The 20,124-nt window shown below is 37.0% G+C and overlaps 1 protein-coding gene across 1 annotated transcript in view; it reads left to right on the forward strand.

Annotated features, from left to right (window-relative positions):
- Positions 1-2,066: 2,066 nt before the first annotated feature.
- The window catches only part of PIGK (phosphatidylinositol glycan anchor biosynthesis class K), a 128,949-nt gene continuing 110,891 nt past the window's right edge, over positions 2,067-20,124 (forward strand). The window contains exons 1-3 of the mRNA XM_065910773.1: positions 2,067-2,190; positions 5,801-5,854; positions 10,861-10,952. Coding sequence (XP_065766845.1) covers positions 2,098-2,190; positions 5,801-5,854; positions 10,861-10,952 — 239 coding nt within the window. The 5' untranslated portion in view covers positions 2,067-2,097. The remainder of the gene's footprint in view (positions 2,191-5,800; positions 5,855-10,860; positions 10,953-20,124) is intronic.

Consider the following 20,124-nt stretch of genomic DNA (forward strand, 5'->3'; position numbering starts at 1 on the left):
GACTTAAAGTTTTACTGAGAAATTTAAAAAAGGAACCACAAATAAATGAAACTATGATATTCTTGAATGAGAGACTATGATAAAGATGTCAGTTTCTCTCAAACTTAAGAGATTTTCATAATCCCATTGTAAAAACCCAAATAGTAATTTTTATAAATATTATTATAAAATTCGGTTGGAAAATTACCAGGAGAATTAATCAAAGAATTTTGTGAAAAATCAAGTATACTGACATGGTTAGCCCTAATGGCCAAATATCAAAACATGTCAAAGCAACAATAATTAAAGTAACATACCTCTGGACCCAAACTAGACAATTATTTTAATTGAAAAGAGTCCAGAAATATTCTATTTCTTATAAGAATTTAATAGAACAGCTATCAGGAGTCAGTAAGAAAGGTTAGTATTATGTAGAAAATTATATTGGATAATACTAATTTTGATAAAAGTACTGGTAGATCATCATGATTCCCACAGAATCACGTCTCCCTGTTTCTACATCCTTGTGTATCTAGGTATGGACATACCACAAAATTTTGGGTGGTTTGTTATACAGCAATTGATAATATCTTATAAAATCTTATAGAATATACTAAAATATATTCCAGATAGTTGAAGAGTTAAATATAAAATTAAAAGAAAACAAAACTTTTGATTTGAGACCTATATGAACTCGAAGCATTCAGGTAGAAGACATGCTGGACATGTGCTAACTTTCTTATCTTCATCAGGGAAAGCCTGAAATAAAGAAAACAAAACTTTTGATTTGAGACCTATATGAACTTGAAGCATTCAGGTAGAAGACATGCTGGACATGTGCTAACTTTCTTCTCTTCATCAGGGAAAGCCTGAAATCTGATTTAAGCCTGACCTTAAAGATCATACAAAGTGCAAAAGCAAAAGAAACAAAATAGAGAGACAAGATACTGGGAAAAACAACAGCATAAACTATGGTAAGGGTCAATATCACTTCTTTATAAAGATATCATTCAAATGCACATGTAACACAAATCTATGAATGTAAATTTTACATCAGAGGACATATAGATATTTCATTAAAAAAAAACAACATAAGGTCTTGATGGTAATTAAAGAACTAGAACAATCTTGAGGTAACATTTTACACCAAGGAACTGAGAGGGAAAAAAAATGGTATAATTTGGTGTTCAGTTGCATATTTTGATGGCATTGTAAATTAGTACACTTTGGAAAGCAACATCATTCATAGCGACTAAAGCTTTTGTGTCTTTTGACTCAAGATACTCATTCCAGGAAAATTATCCAAAGAAAATAATTCAGAAACATAAAAAAACTGTCCAAAGATAACTCTTTATAATATTATTTTAATACTGAAATTTAAAGACTGTGTATTGCCCCGAAGACGGGCAATTACTTTGGCTGAGGCCTCAGTAAGGGACAGAATTCCATGTCACATTAAATGCTAAAATTACTGAGATTATGAAGCAGCATAAATACTTTTATGTCATGCTAGATGTAAAGCAGAATTTAAAACTAAATGAATATAATAAACATAATGGAATGAATACACATGATTTATTAAATCCTCAGACTCTGAGATATTTTAGCTCTATAATTACAAAATAAACAAAAATGTAACTAATTTCTCCATGTTCATACGTTTAACAGGTAATAGACCCCTAGTATAATAGTTGGAGCGCTCACCCATCTTTTCATTTGCAATTGATCCAATTAACCACCTTTTTGTACCCCAAAGCTTACTCTTCCACATCACATCATGCTTCATATAGTCAAAGAATGGGCAACACTAACCAAAAAAAGGAAGTAATAGCTTCTTAAGGTTTATAGGCTCACAGTTTTTCTCCACTGCTTTTCAAAAAAGTTTTAAAACGTCCAGTTTATAATACAAAACCTGAAAGTTTAGTTCAAGGGTCAGACTCAATCCCAGCTACCTGGGAAACGCAAGAACTGTGGGAAGCGCAGGTTTTTGAAGGCTGGCGAGGCGGCCGCCCTCTAGGAGGCGGGGCAAGTGTCGCAAAGGAAAAAAAAAGCAAACCCCGCCCCGTCCTGCTTTACGGCACTCGCCCCGCCTCTCCAGGTGCGCTGAAGCCGGCAAACATGGTCGACACTTATTTTCTCAGCCGGGTCTTGACTACCCTGGCAGGGTTGTTGCTCTTGCCCTTCGGCAGCTTGGCCGCTAGTCAGATCGAGGTAGGAGTCAGGCCCTCTGAACGACAGGGCCCTGCGGGGGACAGCTGTGTCGTGGCCGTAAGCGTCCAGCAGATGTCCGATACACAGCCACGGAGGGAAGCCTCCTAGAATCACCCATCAGCCTCTTACTAAGCTGACTGTGCTGTGGGGAGGGTGTTGCAGGGAACGGGAGAGGACAGTGACTGTTTGTTTCAACCTTTAAAAATGGCGAATGAAAAGAAGTCCTGGGCGGCGGGAGAGGGCCTGATCCTTTGCTCCGAAGAGCGTGCAGTCCCTAGTAGGTGAAAGGTCAGCTCTAGAGTGCCGCGCTTGCGTCCCCGCTACCAAACTACAGTGCTCTACTAGGAATCAGATGGGTACAGTGTTTTATTTTCGGCTCACACCAAGTTTTGACCAGATATAAAGCCTTTACTCTTCCCTGTACTCTGATAACACCTTCGTCCAGTTCTGCAGCCTACATCTCTAGCATCATGTTTCAGAATAGCAGACGTTTGAAAATTTGTGTCCAAAGTTTTATATTTGGACCTACCCCACCTCCTATGGGGTTTCCCCTATGCTGGAAACCTAGGATTTAAAAAAAAGAAATGAACTCCTCTCTTTATTTCACATTTTAATCATCACTAAATTCTGTATTCTTAATTTTTAAAATTGCTTTCACTTCTTCAGTTCCACTGGCTTGATGCAGGCCCTTGTCTTTTCTTGCCTAGACTGTTTCAGTAACCTTATCTTGTTTTCTTCAGGCTTCCAAATTCCTTCACTTTAGTCTTCATCAAAGTAAGTTTGATCAGATTATTCTTCAGATTGCATCCTTTCAGTATTTTTGCACGGAGTAAAATGTAAACATCATGATCTAGTTTCTGCCTACTTCCCAGTCTTCATATAGGAGCCCATTCTCTCCACCATGTCAGACGTTGAGCTTAGACTAATGTTGAAAGCTTTTTAAATACACAACTCTACCATTTAAAAAAGAAAGCATGCATGCTTTCTTTATATTCATGAATTATTGCTAATTTATATATTCACTATTAATGAAGTGTGTTGTCTAGATAATATAAGTATGTATAGAAATTCTATTTTTCTTATATATTCTAGCAGATTATTCTGTATACTTTGTTTTGGATACTATTGCTCTTTTTTGTAGTTACATAGTTGTATTTTTTTACATTCTGATGTGTTATTCTTCCTGTTCCTTTGTTTGCTCATTTACTAAAATGTAGTAAAAGCTAACCCCTGTAAAACCTTTCCCTATTCTTTATTTTGCATTTACTGTTGTAATGTGTGCACTTGGCTAGTATAGCACTCATCTATCATATTATAACCCATGTATAGTTTGTACTCACTATTATTCCATCATCTTTCATTTATAGGGCAATAGCTGCCTACTTGGTCTGCCTCAGGTCATTCTTTTTTCAATCCAGTCTGTTCTCCAAGCCTCAGCCAGAGTAACTTTTAAATACACAAATCTGACCATGTCACCTATATATACCTTAATGTTGTTTTAAGGATAAAGAGCTAAATCTTGGTTATGACCCATAAACAGGCCTAGCATACTTAGGCTTCTGGCTGCACCTCTGGTTCTATCTCCCCTCTCTTTAAAACTTCTAGTTATGGTAATCTTCCTTTAGTTTCTAGAACCTTTAAGGTCCCTTCTGCTGTTCGGATAATGTTCTCTCTGTCTGGAATTATCTTCCCTCTCTATCTGTTGAATTGTAACCCAGATTTCTCTGGAGAAACCTCCCCTGACATCCCTGCTGGGCTCCCCCCACCATTCCCTCATCAGGTCAGGTCCCCCTCTTACTCTTTTATGATACTGTATATCTTACCTTTAGAGAATTTGTAGGTTGTCCTTTTCTGTTTGATGTGTGTCTAGTAACCTCTTTGGAGGCAAGTGCTAGCACTGTTTCACCCATTGTTGTGTTCTGATCATTGAGAACAGTAACTGGCACTTGGTACCCAATGAATGTGATGAATGAATGAATGTTATATTGTAGTGTAATGTGTTTGCATGCTTGTCTTTATTGACCTCAGGGATTCTTGAGAGAAAGCAGCATGCTTTTTGAGTGATTTTTGGATCACTGTACATTACATGGTACCTGGCACATAATAGGTGCTCCACTAACCATATGTGGATTGAATAACTTTGCAGTGTCTGTATTATCTTAACAATCACAAAAGAATTTTGACATCTCAGTTTTTTTCACTGAAGTCTTAACAATGTGAGAGTTTGGAGCTAGAAGGGACATTAGAGATTATTGGGTCAGCTCTCATTTCTACACGAGGAAAATCAAGTCCAGAGAACTAAATGACTTAGTCTCGTTTCACAGCCAGGTAAGGGATAGGATCTGGGCAGAAACCCAGATCTTCAGATTCCTAGCTCACTATTGCACGTTGCTTTCTTTAGCATCTATTCAACTGTTGAGAAGTTTAAAAAGAAATATATATTGGGTTGGATTGGCCAAAAAGTTCATTCTGGTTTGTCCATAAGATGTTACAGGTATATATATAACACAAACACATGCACCCGAGTGATTTTTTAATTTCATTCTTCCGGAAATTTTCTTCCTAGCTGAAAATTAAAAGAGCTAATATTCGTTTTGCAGTTATATTCCAGTCACCATTCCTACATTCTGTGTGTCAGATAATGCTACCATTTTATAGATGGGGACGTGAAAGCACAGGAAGTTAAGCAGCTTTCCTAAGTTTATACAGCTAGTAAGTAGTAGGGTCCAGATTTGAATCCAGGCAGTCTGATTGTTCTCATAATTAATGCTGTTTAGGAGCAGTACTCTTGCCTGGAAAATCCCACGGACAGAGGAGCCTGGTAGGCTGCAGTCCATGGGGTCGAGAAGAGTCAGACAGGACTGAACGACTTCACTTTCACTTTTCACTTTCATGCATTGGAGAAGGAAATGGCAACCCACTCCAGTGCTCTTGCCTGGAGAATCCCAGGGATGGCGGAGCCTGGTGGACTGCCACCTATGGGGTCGCACAGAGTCGGACACGACTGAAGCGACTTAGCAGCAGCAGCAGCATGAGCAGATCTGAGATCATTATGGTTTATATTCACTGTTATTTTAATATATAATAAAAATCATATTCATTAGGTGTCTGGATGGTATTGGATGTTGAGATTTTTAATGTTCTGTGATGGCAAATGTAATTAAGATTTACTCTTAACAGATAGCAAAATGGTACATGGAAGTATACCAGAGAATGTATTTAATCAGATATATTGGTGAGTTCAAATAAAATAATAGGAAGCATTCAATATTCATTCCTATTCAACAGGAAGGATATTGTTATGTGTAGAATCAAGACATGAAATAAGTCATTCACAATTTAAAGACTGAATGGAAAACTGGAAACATATGAGGAAGAGCTGACTGTATTTGAGATAAAATGTTTAAAAACAGCCCCTCTCACAATAACCCCCGAAATAAAATTATTTTGTCTTTCATAAAGTCAGATACTAGAATATTTATAGACTTGTGTGGTGATGACTTATTATTATTGTAACTAAAAGTTCCATGAATTTTAACTTTCCTTTATCAATCTTTATTCTGGGAAATTTGACTTTCTTCTAATCTTTTTGCTATTATTTGATTACTAGGATCAAGCAGAACAGTTCTTTAGAAGTGGCCATACAAACAACTGGGCAGTTTTGGTAAGTATTCTATAAAGGTCTACCTCGTTTACATTAGATATATGTCTGAGAAATTTTGTGTGAATCAAATTCTTAAGAATAAAATTTATTTCTTGTAACAGAAATTATATTAAAATTATATTTTAAATTGGCCACATCAACTAATAATATTCTTTGCTTTCAGTATATCTGTCAAGTGGTGATGTATAAAAAATAGATAAGCTAGAGATCCTGTTGTTAAAGGAAGTATTTTATGAAGTGTTGTGGTATTTTAATGACAGAAATTAGTAACTTACATTGAATATTTCTTATCTATAATGTTAGTTTATAGAAACTCTCTACTTTGGCTATTTTCTTAAAAAATTTTTTTTTTTGTTTACAAAAATAAATGATCATTGTAGAAAATTCAAGTTATACAGAAATGTTTAGAGGAAGACAGACTAATTTTATGTTATTGTGATTAAATAGAATAGTAACATGTCTCATGACTCATTTTCTTGTTCAGGTTCATGACTCATTTTCTTGTTCTTCAGGAACAAATACCTTTTATATGCTACTCTCATAAGAGATTTTATAAAGGAATTGAACAAAAGCTGCTCATGATAAGAAGAGAGGTTTTAGTGATCATTTAAATTGGGCAAAATTGTGAGGTAGCAGGCCATGATCCACCAGTTTGTGAATATAAACTTGTTTTGTAGAAAACTAGTGTTAGTCGCTCAGTTGTGCCTGCCTCTTTGTGACCCCATAGACTGTAGCCCACCAGGCTCCTCTGTCCATGGGATTTTCCAGGCAAGAATACTGGAGTGGGTTGCCATTTCCTTCTCCAGGGGATCTTCCCTACCTGGGAATTGAACCTGGGTCTCCCATATTGTAGGCAGATTCTTTACTCTCTGAGCCACCAGGAAAGTGTAGGAAACTTAAGAGCACTTCCAATTAGTCTTTCTATGGAAATTCTTAAAAGAGGGAATAACTGCCTATGTGCAGACAGCTAATTTCCAGAAGTCTCCTTTAGAATAGAAGCCTGTTAGCTTATACCACACACACATTAAATTCTTCCTTGTTCTGGGAACTTCCATGTTCTTGAAACTGAGCCCCTTTCTAATCTCAGCTACCTGGGTCTCCGTAGAGAAACTGAGGGTGAAAAAGAATTACCATTGAGTATTTCACAACTGCTGTTTTCATATTTGTGCAGTATGTTGCACATTAATGGCTTCCCTGGTGCTCAGACGGTAAAGAATCTACCAGCAATGCTACTGGGGAGATCCGGGTTTGATCCCTCAGTTGGGAAGATCCCCTGGAGAAGGGAATGGCCACCCACTCCAGTATTCTTACCTGGAAAGTTTCATGGGCAGAGGGGCCTGGTGGGCCACAGTCTATAGGGTCACAAAGAATCGGACATGACTGAGTGACTAACACTTTTATGTGTTAACTCAGATTTACTAGAGTGAGACTTCAGTAAATTGTACTTTCTTAAATGGAAAATTATGAAATTTGACCAGGAAGGGCCAAGTTGAAAGTATAAAACATATGTTTCACTCAATATTATATAATTCAAATTAAATATATATATACACACACACGTATGTGTGTATATTCCAACCGCCTCCCCCCGCGCCCCCCGCCCCCACCCCGCCCCTTGCAGTTTGAGTTAGTTTTAGCCTTGACTGGATGTGGATGGTCAGAGGTAAATGAAATGCCCCTTTGCTCTTGTAATATGACTGAGAAAACTTGCCACCAGAGGGAGATAGAAGAAAATTGGATTCCATTTTAGTTTCAGAATCTGCTTTGAATAAAACATTTTTGTCTCTGTTTAATAAAAAAGTTAAATAATCTGTACTCGTGGTGAAAAAAGTAGTACTGATGGGTAATGATTTTGTTTCTACCCTTCTTGGTTTTGACTTTTGCTAATATAGGCAACAGTATAGTGAAAATCCTTGAATACCTATTTTTGCACGCTTCAGTTCAGTTCAGTCGCTCAGTTGTGTCCGATCCTTTGCGACCCCATGGACTGCAGTATGCCAGGCTTCCCTGTCCATCACTAACTCCTGGAGCTTACTCAAACTCATATCCATTGAGGCGGTGATGCCATCCAACCATTTCATTGTCTGGTGTCCCTTTTTCCCACCTTCAATCACTCCCAGCATCAGGGTCTTTTCCAATGAGTCAGTTCTTCGCATCAGGTGGCCAAAGTATTGGAGTTTCAGCTTCAGCATCAGTCTTTCCAGTGAATATTCAGGACTGATTTCCTCTAGGATAGACTGGTTGGATCTCCTTGCTGTCCAAGGGACATTCAAGAGTCTTCTCCAACACCACAGTTCAAAAGCATCAATTCTACGGTGCTCAGCTTTCTTTTTAGTCCAGCTCTCACATCCATAGATGACTACTGGAAAAACCAAACTTTGACTAGATGGACCTTTGTCGGCAAAGTAATGTCTCTGCTTTTTAATATGCTATCTAGATTGATCATAATTTTTCTTCCAAGGAGCAAGCATAGTTTAATTTCATGGCTGCAGTCACCATCTGCAGTGATTTTGGAGCCCAAAAAGATAGAGTCTGTCACTGTTTCTATTGTTTCCCATCTATTTGCTATGATGTGATGGGACCAGATGCCATGATGTTAGTTTTCTGAATGTTGAATTTTAAACCAACTTTTTCACTCTCCTCTTTCACTTTCATCAAGACGCTCTTTAGTTCTTCACTTTCTGACATAAAGGTAGTGTCATCTGCGTATCTGAAGTTATTGATATTTCTCCCAGCAATCTTGATTCCAGCTTGGGCTTCATTCAGTCCAGCATTTCTCATGATGTACTCTGCATGTAAGTTAAATAAGCATGGTGACAGTATACAGCCTTGACTACTTCTTTTCCTATTTGGAACCAGTCTGTTGTTTCATGTGCAGTTCTAACTGTTTCTTCTTGACCTGCATACAGATTTCTCAGGAGGCAGATAAGGTGGTCTGGTATTCCCATCTCTTTAAGAATTTTCCAGTTTGTTGTGATCCACACAGTCAAAGGCTTTGGCATAGTCAATAAAGCAGAAATAGATATTTTTCTGGAACTCTCTCGCTTTTTCAGTGATCCAGTGGATGTTGGCAATTTGATCTCTGGTTCTTCTGCCTTTTCTAAGGCCAGCTTGAACATCTGTTCAAGGCTCATGTACTGTTGAAGCTTGACTTGGAGAATTTTGAGCATTACTTTATTAGCGTGTGAGATGAGCTCAATTCTGCAGTAGTTTGAGCATTCTTTAGCATTACCTTTCTTTGGGATTGGAGTGAAAACTGATCTTTTCCAGTCCTGTGGCCACTGCTGAGTTTTCCAAATTTGCTGGCATATTGAGCTCAGCACTTCCACAGCATCATCTTTCAGGATTTGAAATAGCTCAACTGGAATTCCATCACCTCCACTAGCTTTGTTCATAGACACTTCCTAAGGCCCACTTGACTTTGCATTCCAGGGTGTCTGGCTCTAGGTGAGTGATCACACCATTGTGATTATCTGAATCATGAAGATCTTTTTTGTATGGTTCTTCTGTGTATTCTTGCCACCCCTTCTTAATATCTTCTGCTTCTGTTAGGTCCATACCATTTCTGTCCTTCATTGTGCCCATCTTTGTATGAAATGTTCCCTTGGTATCTCTAATTTTCTTGAAGAGATCTCTAGTCTGTCCCATTCTAATGTTTTCCTCTGTTTCTTTGCATTGATCACTGATCATTGATTTTGCATGCTTATATGAGCTAAATAAAAAAATAAGTACATTTTAAAACTTGGTATGTATTGCAAATTACCCTCTTAGAAGGTTTATATTAGTTTACCTTCCCATAAGTAGGATTTGAGTGTTCATTCACCACAGCCTTGCCAATAATATGAATTGTCAGGCTTTTGGATGGTTATCAATTTATGTTTTTAAAATTATGACAGAAAATGAGCATTGTTAAAAGTTTCATTGTCCATTTTTAAGACCTTTGTTATGAAATGCTTGGTCTCATCTTCTGCCCATTTTTCAGAATGGAGTTGTTCATCTTATTAAGTTATAATTTTTTTAAGTTTTTCATTTCTGTTAGGATTATATGGTACATTTTTCTTTAATGTAGTTAAAAATTTTAGTGTTTTCCTTATCGGATTCCGGGTTGAAAATTCATTGTAGTGAAAAAGGCTTGTAGTTGCTTTTCACTTGCAGGGGCAAGAACGTTTGTGATGTTATCTGTCATTACACCTAAACCATTAGTAGAAGTATGTGATAGGAGGTAGGATGCTTAGCAAGTAGGTACACTACCAACCAACCCCAGTCTCTGGTTTTTCCTTTGAAATAGATGCTCCAGAGGGCTGACTTCTGAGGCACTGTGTTAGATTTTCCTCGTATCCTTGGTATCTTTTTAAGGGATCTTTTCTTTTTTTTTTAAAGTGTAAAGTTTGTTGGAATCATTTCTGGTTTTCTTTTCAGTTCAACAACTTCTTTATGATGCATTCTCTTATGTGCATATAAAATCATTTTCTATGCTCTGTTTTTATCTCTATCTTACATTTTTCACAACTAAAATTAGGAAGCTATCCAGAGTGAAAGGAACAGTATATAACTCAGTGTAGTTAATTTTCTCTTCTATTCTGTGATGAGATTATGTTCCTTGTCTTGGATTCTAAAGAATTTAATATTTTAGGAATAAGAATGTTATAGGATAACATAAATTGAGAGTAACTAAGTTGATTCAGTATTTGATTAAATTCCACAAAGATTTGTTTTCTCTTAAGCCGAATAGTTTTTTTTAATTTAAGACCAGTTATGAAAGACCTCTTTTTAGGGAGGTTGGTTTTTTTTTTTTTTCTTTTATTTATTTATTTTTATTATTATTATTATTTTTTTCTGTGGGGGAGGTTGGTTTTATTGACAATTCTTCAGGTGCCTTGCTGTTTGTAGGCCTGATTATGATACACTTTTTAGGCATCGCTATATCCTACTTAAACAGAAGTAATTTTGTAACTCTGTAGTTTATTTTGATTCCTACAAATAATATATTTGTTTTGATACTTTAGGTTTGTACCTCCAGATTCTGGTTTAATTATCGACATGTTGCAAATACTCTTTCTGTTTATAGAAGTGTCAAGAGGCTAGGTATTCCTGACAGGTAAGAATTCTTAATAAAGCTTAACTCTGAACCTCAGTGAAAATTGCTTTTAGATGACTGTTATTATATTTGTGTATTTGTGTTGTTTTTGAAAAACATAAAGAAACCTAATTTGAAGTTATTTTTCTATTGTCACAGCACACTGTCATGTATAAAGTAGTTTTAAGACTATAATGGCAAATTATATAAAACAGCAATCAATAAATACTAAGGTAGGAAGATTTGATAAAATATAATTGTTTAGTGTCCCTTATTTAATTATTCAGTGCCTCAGTCTGGGTTTAATTGTAGGTAACAGAAGGCAATTCTGACCGATTCAAGTAGAAAAGGTATTTATTGAAAACATATTGATTAGTTTACCAATTTGCTGGGAGGGTTGAGCGCTTGAAGAGTCAGGAGCAGGAGAGACTACGTAACAGAAAAGGTGTATCTGAAAATCACAGCATAAAACCAGTCTGATGACAGGAATGCAGCCTCGAATTGCTGAAGGCTAGACTCAGCTGCCACACAGCTGCCACCGTTGCCTTTGGAAACTTAATGCTGCTACTGCTGTCACAATCTGACCTTTGTTGTCCCAGTTTCTTACCGTCTCTGGCTTTTAATTTAGAGTGCTTGATGGGAATGTCATGTTGGCAGAGCATAGATTAGGTGCCCATGTCCATGCTGCAGGGGTGACAGGGAGAATGACTGTGTGGCATTGTTGGCTTCTGAATAGGGAGGGGGCCTCTGCCTTCTGTGAAGACTCGTAAAGTGGTGTATTCCCTAATTGTATGAGGGAGCTCAGGTACTAAGCAGAGCTTCCACACCTCCACCCCCAAATATCTGTCCTCCACCTTTGGTTTGTCAGATATGGTAGATCTATTTTAGCTACTTCGGAAGCAGTTATAGAAGAAACTGCAGTCAGTTTGGTTACCTAGGTGTGATTCATCTAGTCCTCTGGTTCCTCTCTACCATGTGAAGCAGTGTGGAAAGAGCTTTGCAGTTAGATCTGAGTTTGAAATCTGGGTTCAGTGGTTCAGTGGTGATTTCGGTTAGTCACTTTGCCATACTAAGCCTGTTTCCTTGGCTATTACCTGGTGATGGTACCACCTTCTTTGCAGGACTTAGGTACTTAAAGTGAATAGAAGTATGTATAAAATGCTGCAGGAGCAGAAAGGAAGCAGTGCATGACTCAAGAAACAAATTTAGTCTATGTCAATAGATCATTTTAACCTAACAAGCTGACAACTATTGCCTATAATTGTAACTATAATTTAATTCCTATATTTCATCTGGAAATTAAGGCATCTTGGTAATATCACTTTTAAAAAGTACATTAGGTCTGAGAAAGGATGATTTGTTTTATCAAGTATAAGAATTATTATTGTCATTAGCTGATTACTATAATTTGTTCTCTATAAATAGGTGTATGTGTTTAGTCTGTTGATTTTTAACTGCTATTTCTTCTATACCAAACGTGCTCCTCCAGGGAATTACTATGCATTATTTGGCAGTAGGTTTCACTTTGGTAAATGAGTCTTTGTCCTGTCTATTATTCATTTGTTGTTGTTTAGTTGCTAAGTCATGTCTGATTCTTTTGTAACCCTGTGGACTGTACCTGCCAGTCTGCTTTGTCCATAGGATCTCCCAGGCAAGAATACTGGAGTGGGTTGCCATTCTGTTCTCTAGGGGATCTTTCTGACCCAGGGATCAAACCCATGTCTTCTGCATTGGCAGGTGGATTCTTTATCCCTGAGTGACCTGGGAAGCCCCTTGTAAGTCATTAGGTGTGTGTTTTTTTTAATGATTTGTTTTAGAAGGACTGAACTGTACAAAAAAGATCTTCACGACCCAGATAATCACAATTGTGTGATCACTTACCTAGAGCAGGACATCCTGGAATGTGAAGTCAAGTGGGCCTTAGAAAGCATCACTGTGAGCAAAGCTAGTGGAGGTGATGGAATTCCAGTTGAGCTGTTTCAAATCCTGAAAAATGATGCTGTGAAAGTGCTGCACTCAATATGTCAGCAAATTTGGAAAACTCACCAGTGGCCACAGGACTGGAAACGGTCAGTTTTCATTCCAATCCCAAAGAAAGGTAATACCAAAGAACGCTCAAACTACTGCACAGTTACACTCATCGCACATGCTAGTAAAGTAATGCTCAAAATTCTCCAAGCCAGGCTTCAGCAATACGTGAACCGAGAACTTCCAGATGTTCAAGCTGGTTTTAGAAAAGGCAGAGGAACCAGAGATCAAATTGCCAACATCCGCTGGATCTTTGAAAAAGCAGGAGAGTTCCAGAAAGACGTCTATTTCTGCTTTATTGACTATGCCAAAGCCTTTGACTGTGTGGATCACAATAAACTGTGGAAAATTCTTCAAGAGATGGGAATACCAGACCACCTGACCTGTCTGTTGAGAAACCTGTATGCAAGTCAGGAAGCAACAGTTAGAACTGGACATGGAACAACAGACTGGTTCCAAATAAGAAAAGGAGTACATCAAGGCTGTATACTGTCACCATGCTTATTTAACTTATATGCAGAGTACATCATGAGAAACGCTGGGCTGGATGAAGCCCAAGCTGGAATCAAGATTGCCAGGAGAAATATCAATAATCTCAGACATGCAGATGACACCACCCTTATGGCAGAAAGTGAAGAAGAACTAAAGAGTCTCTTGATAAAAGTGAAAGAAGAGAATGAAAAAGTTGGCTTAAAGCTCAACATTCAGAAAACTAAGATCATGGCACCTGGTCCCATCACTTCATGGCAAATAGATGGAGAAACAGCAGAAACAATGACTGACTTTATTTTTTTGGGCTCCAAAGTAACTTCTGATGGTGATTGCAGCCATGAAATTAAAAGATGCTTATTTCTTGGAAGGAAAGTTATGACCAAACTAGACAGCATATTAAAGAGCAGAGACATTACTCTGCCAACAAAGGTCCATCTAGTCAAGGCTATGGCTTTTCCAGTAGTCATGTATGGATGTGAGAGCTGGACTAAAAAGAAAGCTTTTTAAAGTAAGCTTTTAAAAAGAGCGCTGAAGAATTGATGCTTTTGAACTGTGGTGTTGGAGAAGACTCTTGAGAGCCCCTTGGACTGCAAGGAGATCCAGCCAGTCCATCCTAAAGGAAATCAGTCCTGGGTGTTCATTGGAAAGACTGATGTTGAAGCTGAAACTCCAATGTTTTGACTACCTGATGCGAAGAGCTGACTCATTTGAACAGTCTCCGATATTGGGAAAGATTGAAGGCAGGAGAAGGGGACGACAGAGGATGAGGTGGCTGGATGGCATCACCGACTCAGTGGACATGAGTTTGGGTAAACTCCGGGAGTTGGTGATGGACAGGGAGGCCTGGTGTGCTGCGGTTCATGGGGTTGCAAAGAATCGGACATGATTGAGCGACTGAACTGAACTGAACTGAAGGTTTAAATGATTTAAGTTTTAGAAGAATTTAAGCTTTAGAAGGACTTCTTAGAAACAGAATATAACCATAGGGTGTATTTTATATATTAGGTTTTTCCCAGGGTTTCTGAAGAATTTTCTTATTCTTGTTTCAGATGCTTTCCTTTCTATATCTTTGATTATGAAGTCTTTATTGGGGAATGAATTTCAGATTTAAATAGTTGATGATTTGAACTGTTTGTTGCTTAGTCAACAGAGATCAATGGAATAGATTCTTTTTGACTTTTAGCCTATTATGGTGAATATTCTTCTTCCTGATGACTTATTCCTGCTTTACTTCTACCTGGAATTAGGTAAATTATAAGTAATTTATGATTATAAGTAAATTTTAGTCAGAAAGTAATATGCTATTATGAAATAATAGTCTGGAAACTTAAAATCATTAAGAGCAGTTTTCAGTTTTAATGCTGGAATTTCAAAATACTGTTTGAATTTATCTTGTACTTTAATGAACATTTTTAACTTAAAGCAGAATAATCCTTTGTATCCTGAGAAAAATGACCGGTCACTGCATTGAATAAAAATTATAACTGTGTTTTGTTTACCCTGTTTGCTTTTTTAAAGGAGCATTTTGCTTTGTCTTTTAATGCAAAACATTTGCGTTTAGGTTTTCCGTATACCTTCAGTAAGAAACTAGTTCATGTCAGAAATCATTTCCCAAAACATATGACATAGACGATTGCCCTTTATTGCAGAAGTTCACATCAATTCCTAGATCTTGTTTGAAATATCACATTAGTTGTATCAGTACTCTTGTTCTGATTTCTCTTTGATTTTCTGTCTGTATTTCATTTACTCTGATTGTACTGAGCTATTCTCTCTGCCTGGAATAGTTGTCTGTATACTTCTGGCTCACTGCTAACAAAACCTGGCTGTGATTCTGAATCATTTATGGTACTTGCTGAAAATACTGATTCTCCAGCTTCACCCCCAGAGAGTCTAATTCACTAAATCTGAAGTGAATCCTAGACATCAACTTTATATGTGGTTCTGTGCATAATCGAGTTAGAAAGCACAGCTGTAGCTTTTACCTGACCTTCCAAATTCACTTTAATACTTCTTCAAAAAAGCATTTCCTAACCTTCTTGTTTGTTTTCATAGTATCCTTTGTATGTACTTTTATTATAACATGGTCAACTAATTATAGTGTCTCCCTTATTAGATTATTAACTCCTTGAAGGGAACAAGGATTATATTTTATTTCACTTTGTACTTATAGCATCCAGCACAGTGCCTGGATAGTAGGTGCTCAGTAGATGTTGGATAAATTAACTTGTGATTTGGAAATACTTTACCCAGTTCAGTTCAGTTCAGTCGCTCAGTTGTGTCTGACTCTTTGCGACCCCATGGACTGCAGCATGCCAGGCCTCCCTGCCCATCCCCAACTCCCGGAATTTACTCAAACTCATGTCCATTGAGTTGGTGATGCCATCCAACCATCTCATCCTCTGTCGTCCTCTTCTTCTCCTGCCTTTAGTCTTTCCCAGCATCAGGGTCTTTTCAAATGAGTCAGTTCTTCACATCAGGTGGCCAAAGTATTAACCAGTTAGGCAAAGCAAGCACAAGTTTTTACTTTAAAAGTAAGAACATTTCTGTCTTCTAAAGTGTTCATCTAGTTTTTAGCAAGTTTATGTGATATAAAAGACCTTTTAACACATAGGTTGTCAAAATTTTATAATACTATATCAAAATATTGATTCAGAGAGGGAATTTAATGGTTATGGGGAGAAAAGAAAATGATGTGCTCACAAGATTTTTATAGTTGCCCTCCAGCTTGTCTATTACCCTGTTCACATTTAAGTTCCACGGAGTTCAGCTGTCTTGCACTTTGTGGCTCTGCTTTCTGTAACCTTACCCACTCACAGAGAGTTTGTTTTTTTTTTGTTTGGTTTTAGCTTCTTGAAATAATTTCATTATTTTTAGGAAATTCTGTGTCCTCAGTTAATAGTTTTGGACTAAATCTCTGTTTTGCTACCTCCAGTAAGCTTTATATGCTTAAGATGAGGAAGAGAAAAGGCGTTAAGCAGAGGTTAGTTTCTACAGTTGGTATGTGAAGCAAAAATGGAGCCAGTTATTCTTACACGTTTCTTAAATAGCACATAAAGTACAATATAGCATTATCTTTCATCAAGTCTAACACAGTCAGTTTTAGAGCAATGCTAGAACAAATTACTGTGTTCTTTTTCTTTGATGGAACATTTGGTGAAGTGGTTTACTTCAGATTAAAGGACATATTATATGAAAAATATCCATATCTTTTTCAACACTAGAATCGTGATGCTCGTGCTGTGAGAGGCACAAGAGAATTGAGACTGACTGAGAGAATGTAGAATCATAGCTCCCATCTCATCTCATGTTGACTTTGGGGAATAAATGCTTGAGTAGTTGGGTGGATGAAATCTGTCTCTCCTTTAGTTTTTTTGACTCAATGCATAAGAATTAAGTTTATGGAGTTAAATGTGTATATAATTATTTAGCTCTACCACAAGCTGGGTGGATATGAGTTTTTATAACAATCTCTATCTTATAAATAATTTCTATAGTTAAATCCTGTAGCTTTTCTTTTTAAAATTTATGTTTTTATTTTTATTTTTTTTTTATTTTTCAGTGGGTTTTGTCATACATTGATATGAATCAGCCATAGAGTTACACGTATTCCCCATCCCAGTCCCCCATCCCACCTCCCTCTCCACCCGATTCCTCTGGGTCTTCCCAGCCCACCAGGCCCGAGCACTTGACTCATGCATCCCACCTGGGCTGGTGGTCTGTTTCACCATAGATAATATACATGCTGTTCTTTCGAAACATCCCACCCTCACCTTCTCCCACAGAGTTCAAAAGTCTGTTCTGTACATCTGTGTCTCTTTTTCTGTTTTGCATATAGGGTTATCGTTACCATCTTTCTAAATTCCGTATATATGTGTTAGTATACTGTAATGTTCTTTATCTTTCTGGCTTACTTCACTCTGTATAATAGGCTCCAGTTTCATCCATCTCATTAGAACTGATTCAAATGAATTCTTTTTAACGGCTGAGTAATATTCCATGGTGTATATGTACCACAGCTTCCTTATCCATTCATCTGCTGATGGGCATCTAGGTTGCTTCCATGTCCTGGCTATTATAAACAGTGCTGCGATGAACATTGGGGTGCACGTGTCTCTTTCAGATCTGGATTCCTCAGTGTGTATGCCCAGAAGTGGTATTGCTGGGTCATATGGCAGTTCTATTTCCAGTTTTTTAAGAAATCTCCACACTGTTTTCCATAGTGGCTGTACTAGTTTGCATTCCCACCAACAGTGTAAGAGGGTTCCCTTTTCTCCACACCCTCTCCAGCACTTATTGCTTGTAGACTTTTGGATAGCAGCCATCCTGACTGGCGTGTAATGGTACCTCATTGTGGTTTTGATTTGCATTTCTCTGATAATGAGTAATGTTGAGCATCTTTTCATGTGTTTGTTAGCCATCTGTATGTCTTCTTTGGAGAAATGTCTGTTTAGTTCTTTGGCCTATTTTTTGATTGGGTCATTTATTTTTCTAGAATTGAGCTTCAGGAGTTGCTTGTATATTTTTGAGATTAATCCTTTGTCTGTTTCCTCATTTGCTATTATTTTCTCCCAATCTGAGGGCTGTCTTTTCACCTTACTTATAGTTTCCTTTGTTGTGCAAAAGCTTTTAATTTTCATTAGGCCCATTTGTTTATTTTTGCTTTTATTTCCAATATTCTGGGAGGTGGGTCATAGAAGATCTTGCTGTGATTTATGTCGGAGAGTGTTTTGCCTATGTTCTCCTCTAGGAGTTTTATAGTTGCATCCTTGTCTTGTTCCTGATTTCAGAGGAAATGCTTTCAATTTTTCACCATTGAGGGTGATGCTTGCTGTGGGTTTGTCATATATAGCTTTTATTATGTTGAGGTATGTTCCTTCTATTCCTGCTTTCTGGAGAGTTTTAATCATAAATGAGTGTTGAATTTTGTCAAAGGCTTTCTCTGCATCTATTGAGATAATCATATGGTTTTTATCTTCCAATTTGTTAATGTGGTGTATTACATTGATTGATTTGTGAATATTAAAGAATCCTTGCATTCCTGGGATAAAGCCCACTTGGTCATGGTGTATGATTTTTTTAATATGTTGTTGGATCTGTTTGCTAGATTTTTGTTAAGGATTTTTGCATCTATGTTCATCAGTGATATTGGCCTGTAGTTTTCTTTTTTTGTGGCATCTTTGTCTGGTTTTGGAATTAGGGTGATGGTGGCCTCATAGAATGAGTTTGGAAGTTTACCTTCATCTGCAATTTTCTGGAAGAGTTTGAGTAAGATGGGTGTTAGCTCTTCTCTAAATTTTTGGTAGAATTCAGCTGTGAAGCCATCAGGTCCTGGGCTTTTGTTTGCTGGAAGATTTTTGATTACAGTTTCAATTTCCTTGCTTGTGATGGTTCTTTTAAGATCTTCTATTTCTTCCTGGTTCAGTTTTGGAAAGTTTTACTTTTCTAAGAATTTGTCCATTTCATCCAAGTTGTCCATTTAATTGGCATAGAGCTGCTGGTAGTAGTCTCTTATGATCCTTTGGATTTCAGTGTTGTCTGTTGTGATCTCTCCATTTTCATTTCTAATTTTGTTAATTTGGTTCTTCTCTCTTTGTTTCTTAATGAGTCTTGCTAATGGTTTGTCAATTTTGTTTATTTTTTCAAAAAACCAGCTTTTAGCTTTGTTGATTTTTGCTATGGTCTCTTTAGTTTCTTTTGCATTTATTTCTGCCCTAATTTTTAAGATTTCTTTCCTTCTGCTAACCCTGGGGTTCTTCATTTCTTCCTTCTCTAATTGCTTTAGGTGTAGAGTTAGGTTATTTATTTGACTTTTTTCTTGTTTCTTGATGTAAGCCTGTAATGCTATGAGTCTTCCCCTTAACACTGCTTTTACAATGTCCCATAGGTTTTGGGTTGTTGTGTTTTCATTTTCTTTCATTTCTATACATATTTTGATTTCTTTTTTGATTTCTTCTATGATTTGTTGGTTATTCATATCTTTTTATTGTGATAGAGTTGATTTGCAATGTTGTATTAATTTCAGCTGTATAGAATAGTGACTCAGTGATGGTCCAGTGGCTATTCTGATACCTTTTTCCCCCTTACTCTATATTTTAATCATTGTATGAGATTAATATTCCTAATTTAAAAGCTTTATTCTCTCCTTATCCATAAATTCTTGCAAAACAAAGTACCAGTCCTTTATTCTGGAACTCAAGGCCTCTGTAGTCTGTCTATATCTAATATTCTGCTCATTTCAGTTTTTTATGCTTTCTTCTTGTAAGTCTCTGTATTGGCATCTGTTGTTGCTTTACACTTGTTCTTTCATCTATAGTTTTTTTCCTTCTTCCCTCTTTTCAGGTTTCCATGTGTCCAGATTCACTTCATACATTCCCTAAAGCTTTCTTGGTCCTTCTTGTATAAATATTTTATTTATATTTCTGTCAAGGCACTTTTTTGTATGTATTGATCTTATTTTTTCAAGGCAGTTTCTGATACTATTTTTTGTATTCCAATACATTCTTTAGTATATTGTGCAAAGTTGAATGAATGAATGAATGGATAGTATACTAAAGGCCCCTAGTTAAGTGGAATTTAATTGGTCTAGGATAGAAAGGAAATATTTATGAATATTGCTTGCTTATAGTTGTTTAAGATTTTGATTCATAAACTCTTCTGAGCTAAAAGTGCT

This window comes from Muntiacus reevesi, chromosome 1, assembly GCF_963930625.1.
Source record: "Muntiacus reevesi chromosome 1, mMunRee1.1, whole genome shotgun sequence".
In the NCBI taxonomy this organism is placed as follows: Eukaryota; Metazoa; Chordata; class Mammalia; order Artiodactyla; family Cervidae; genus Muntiacus; species Muntiacus reevesi.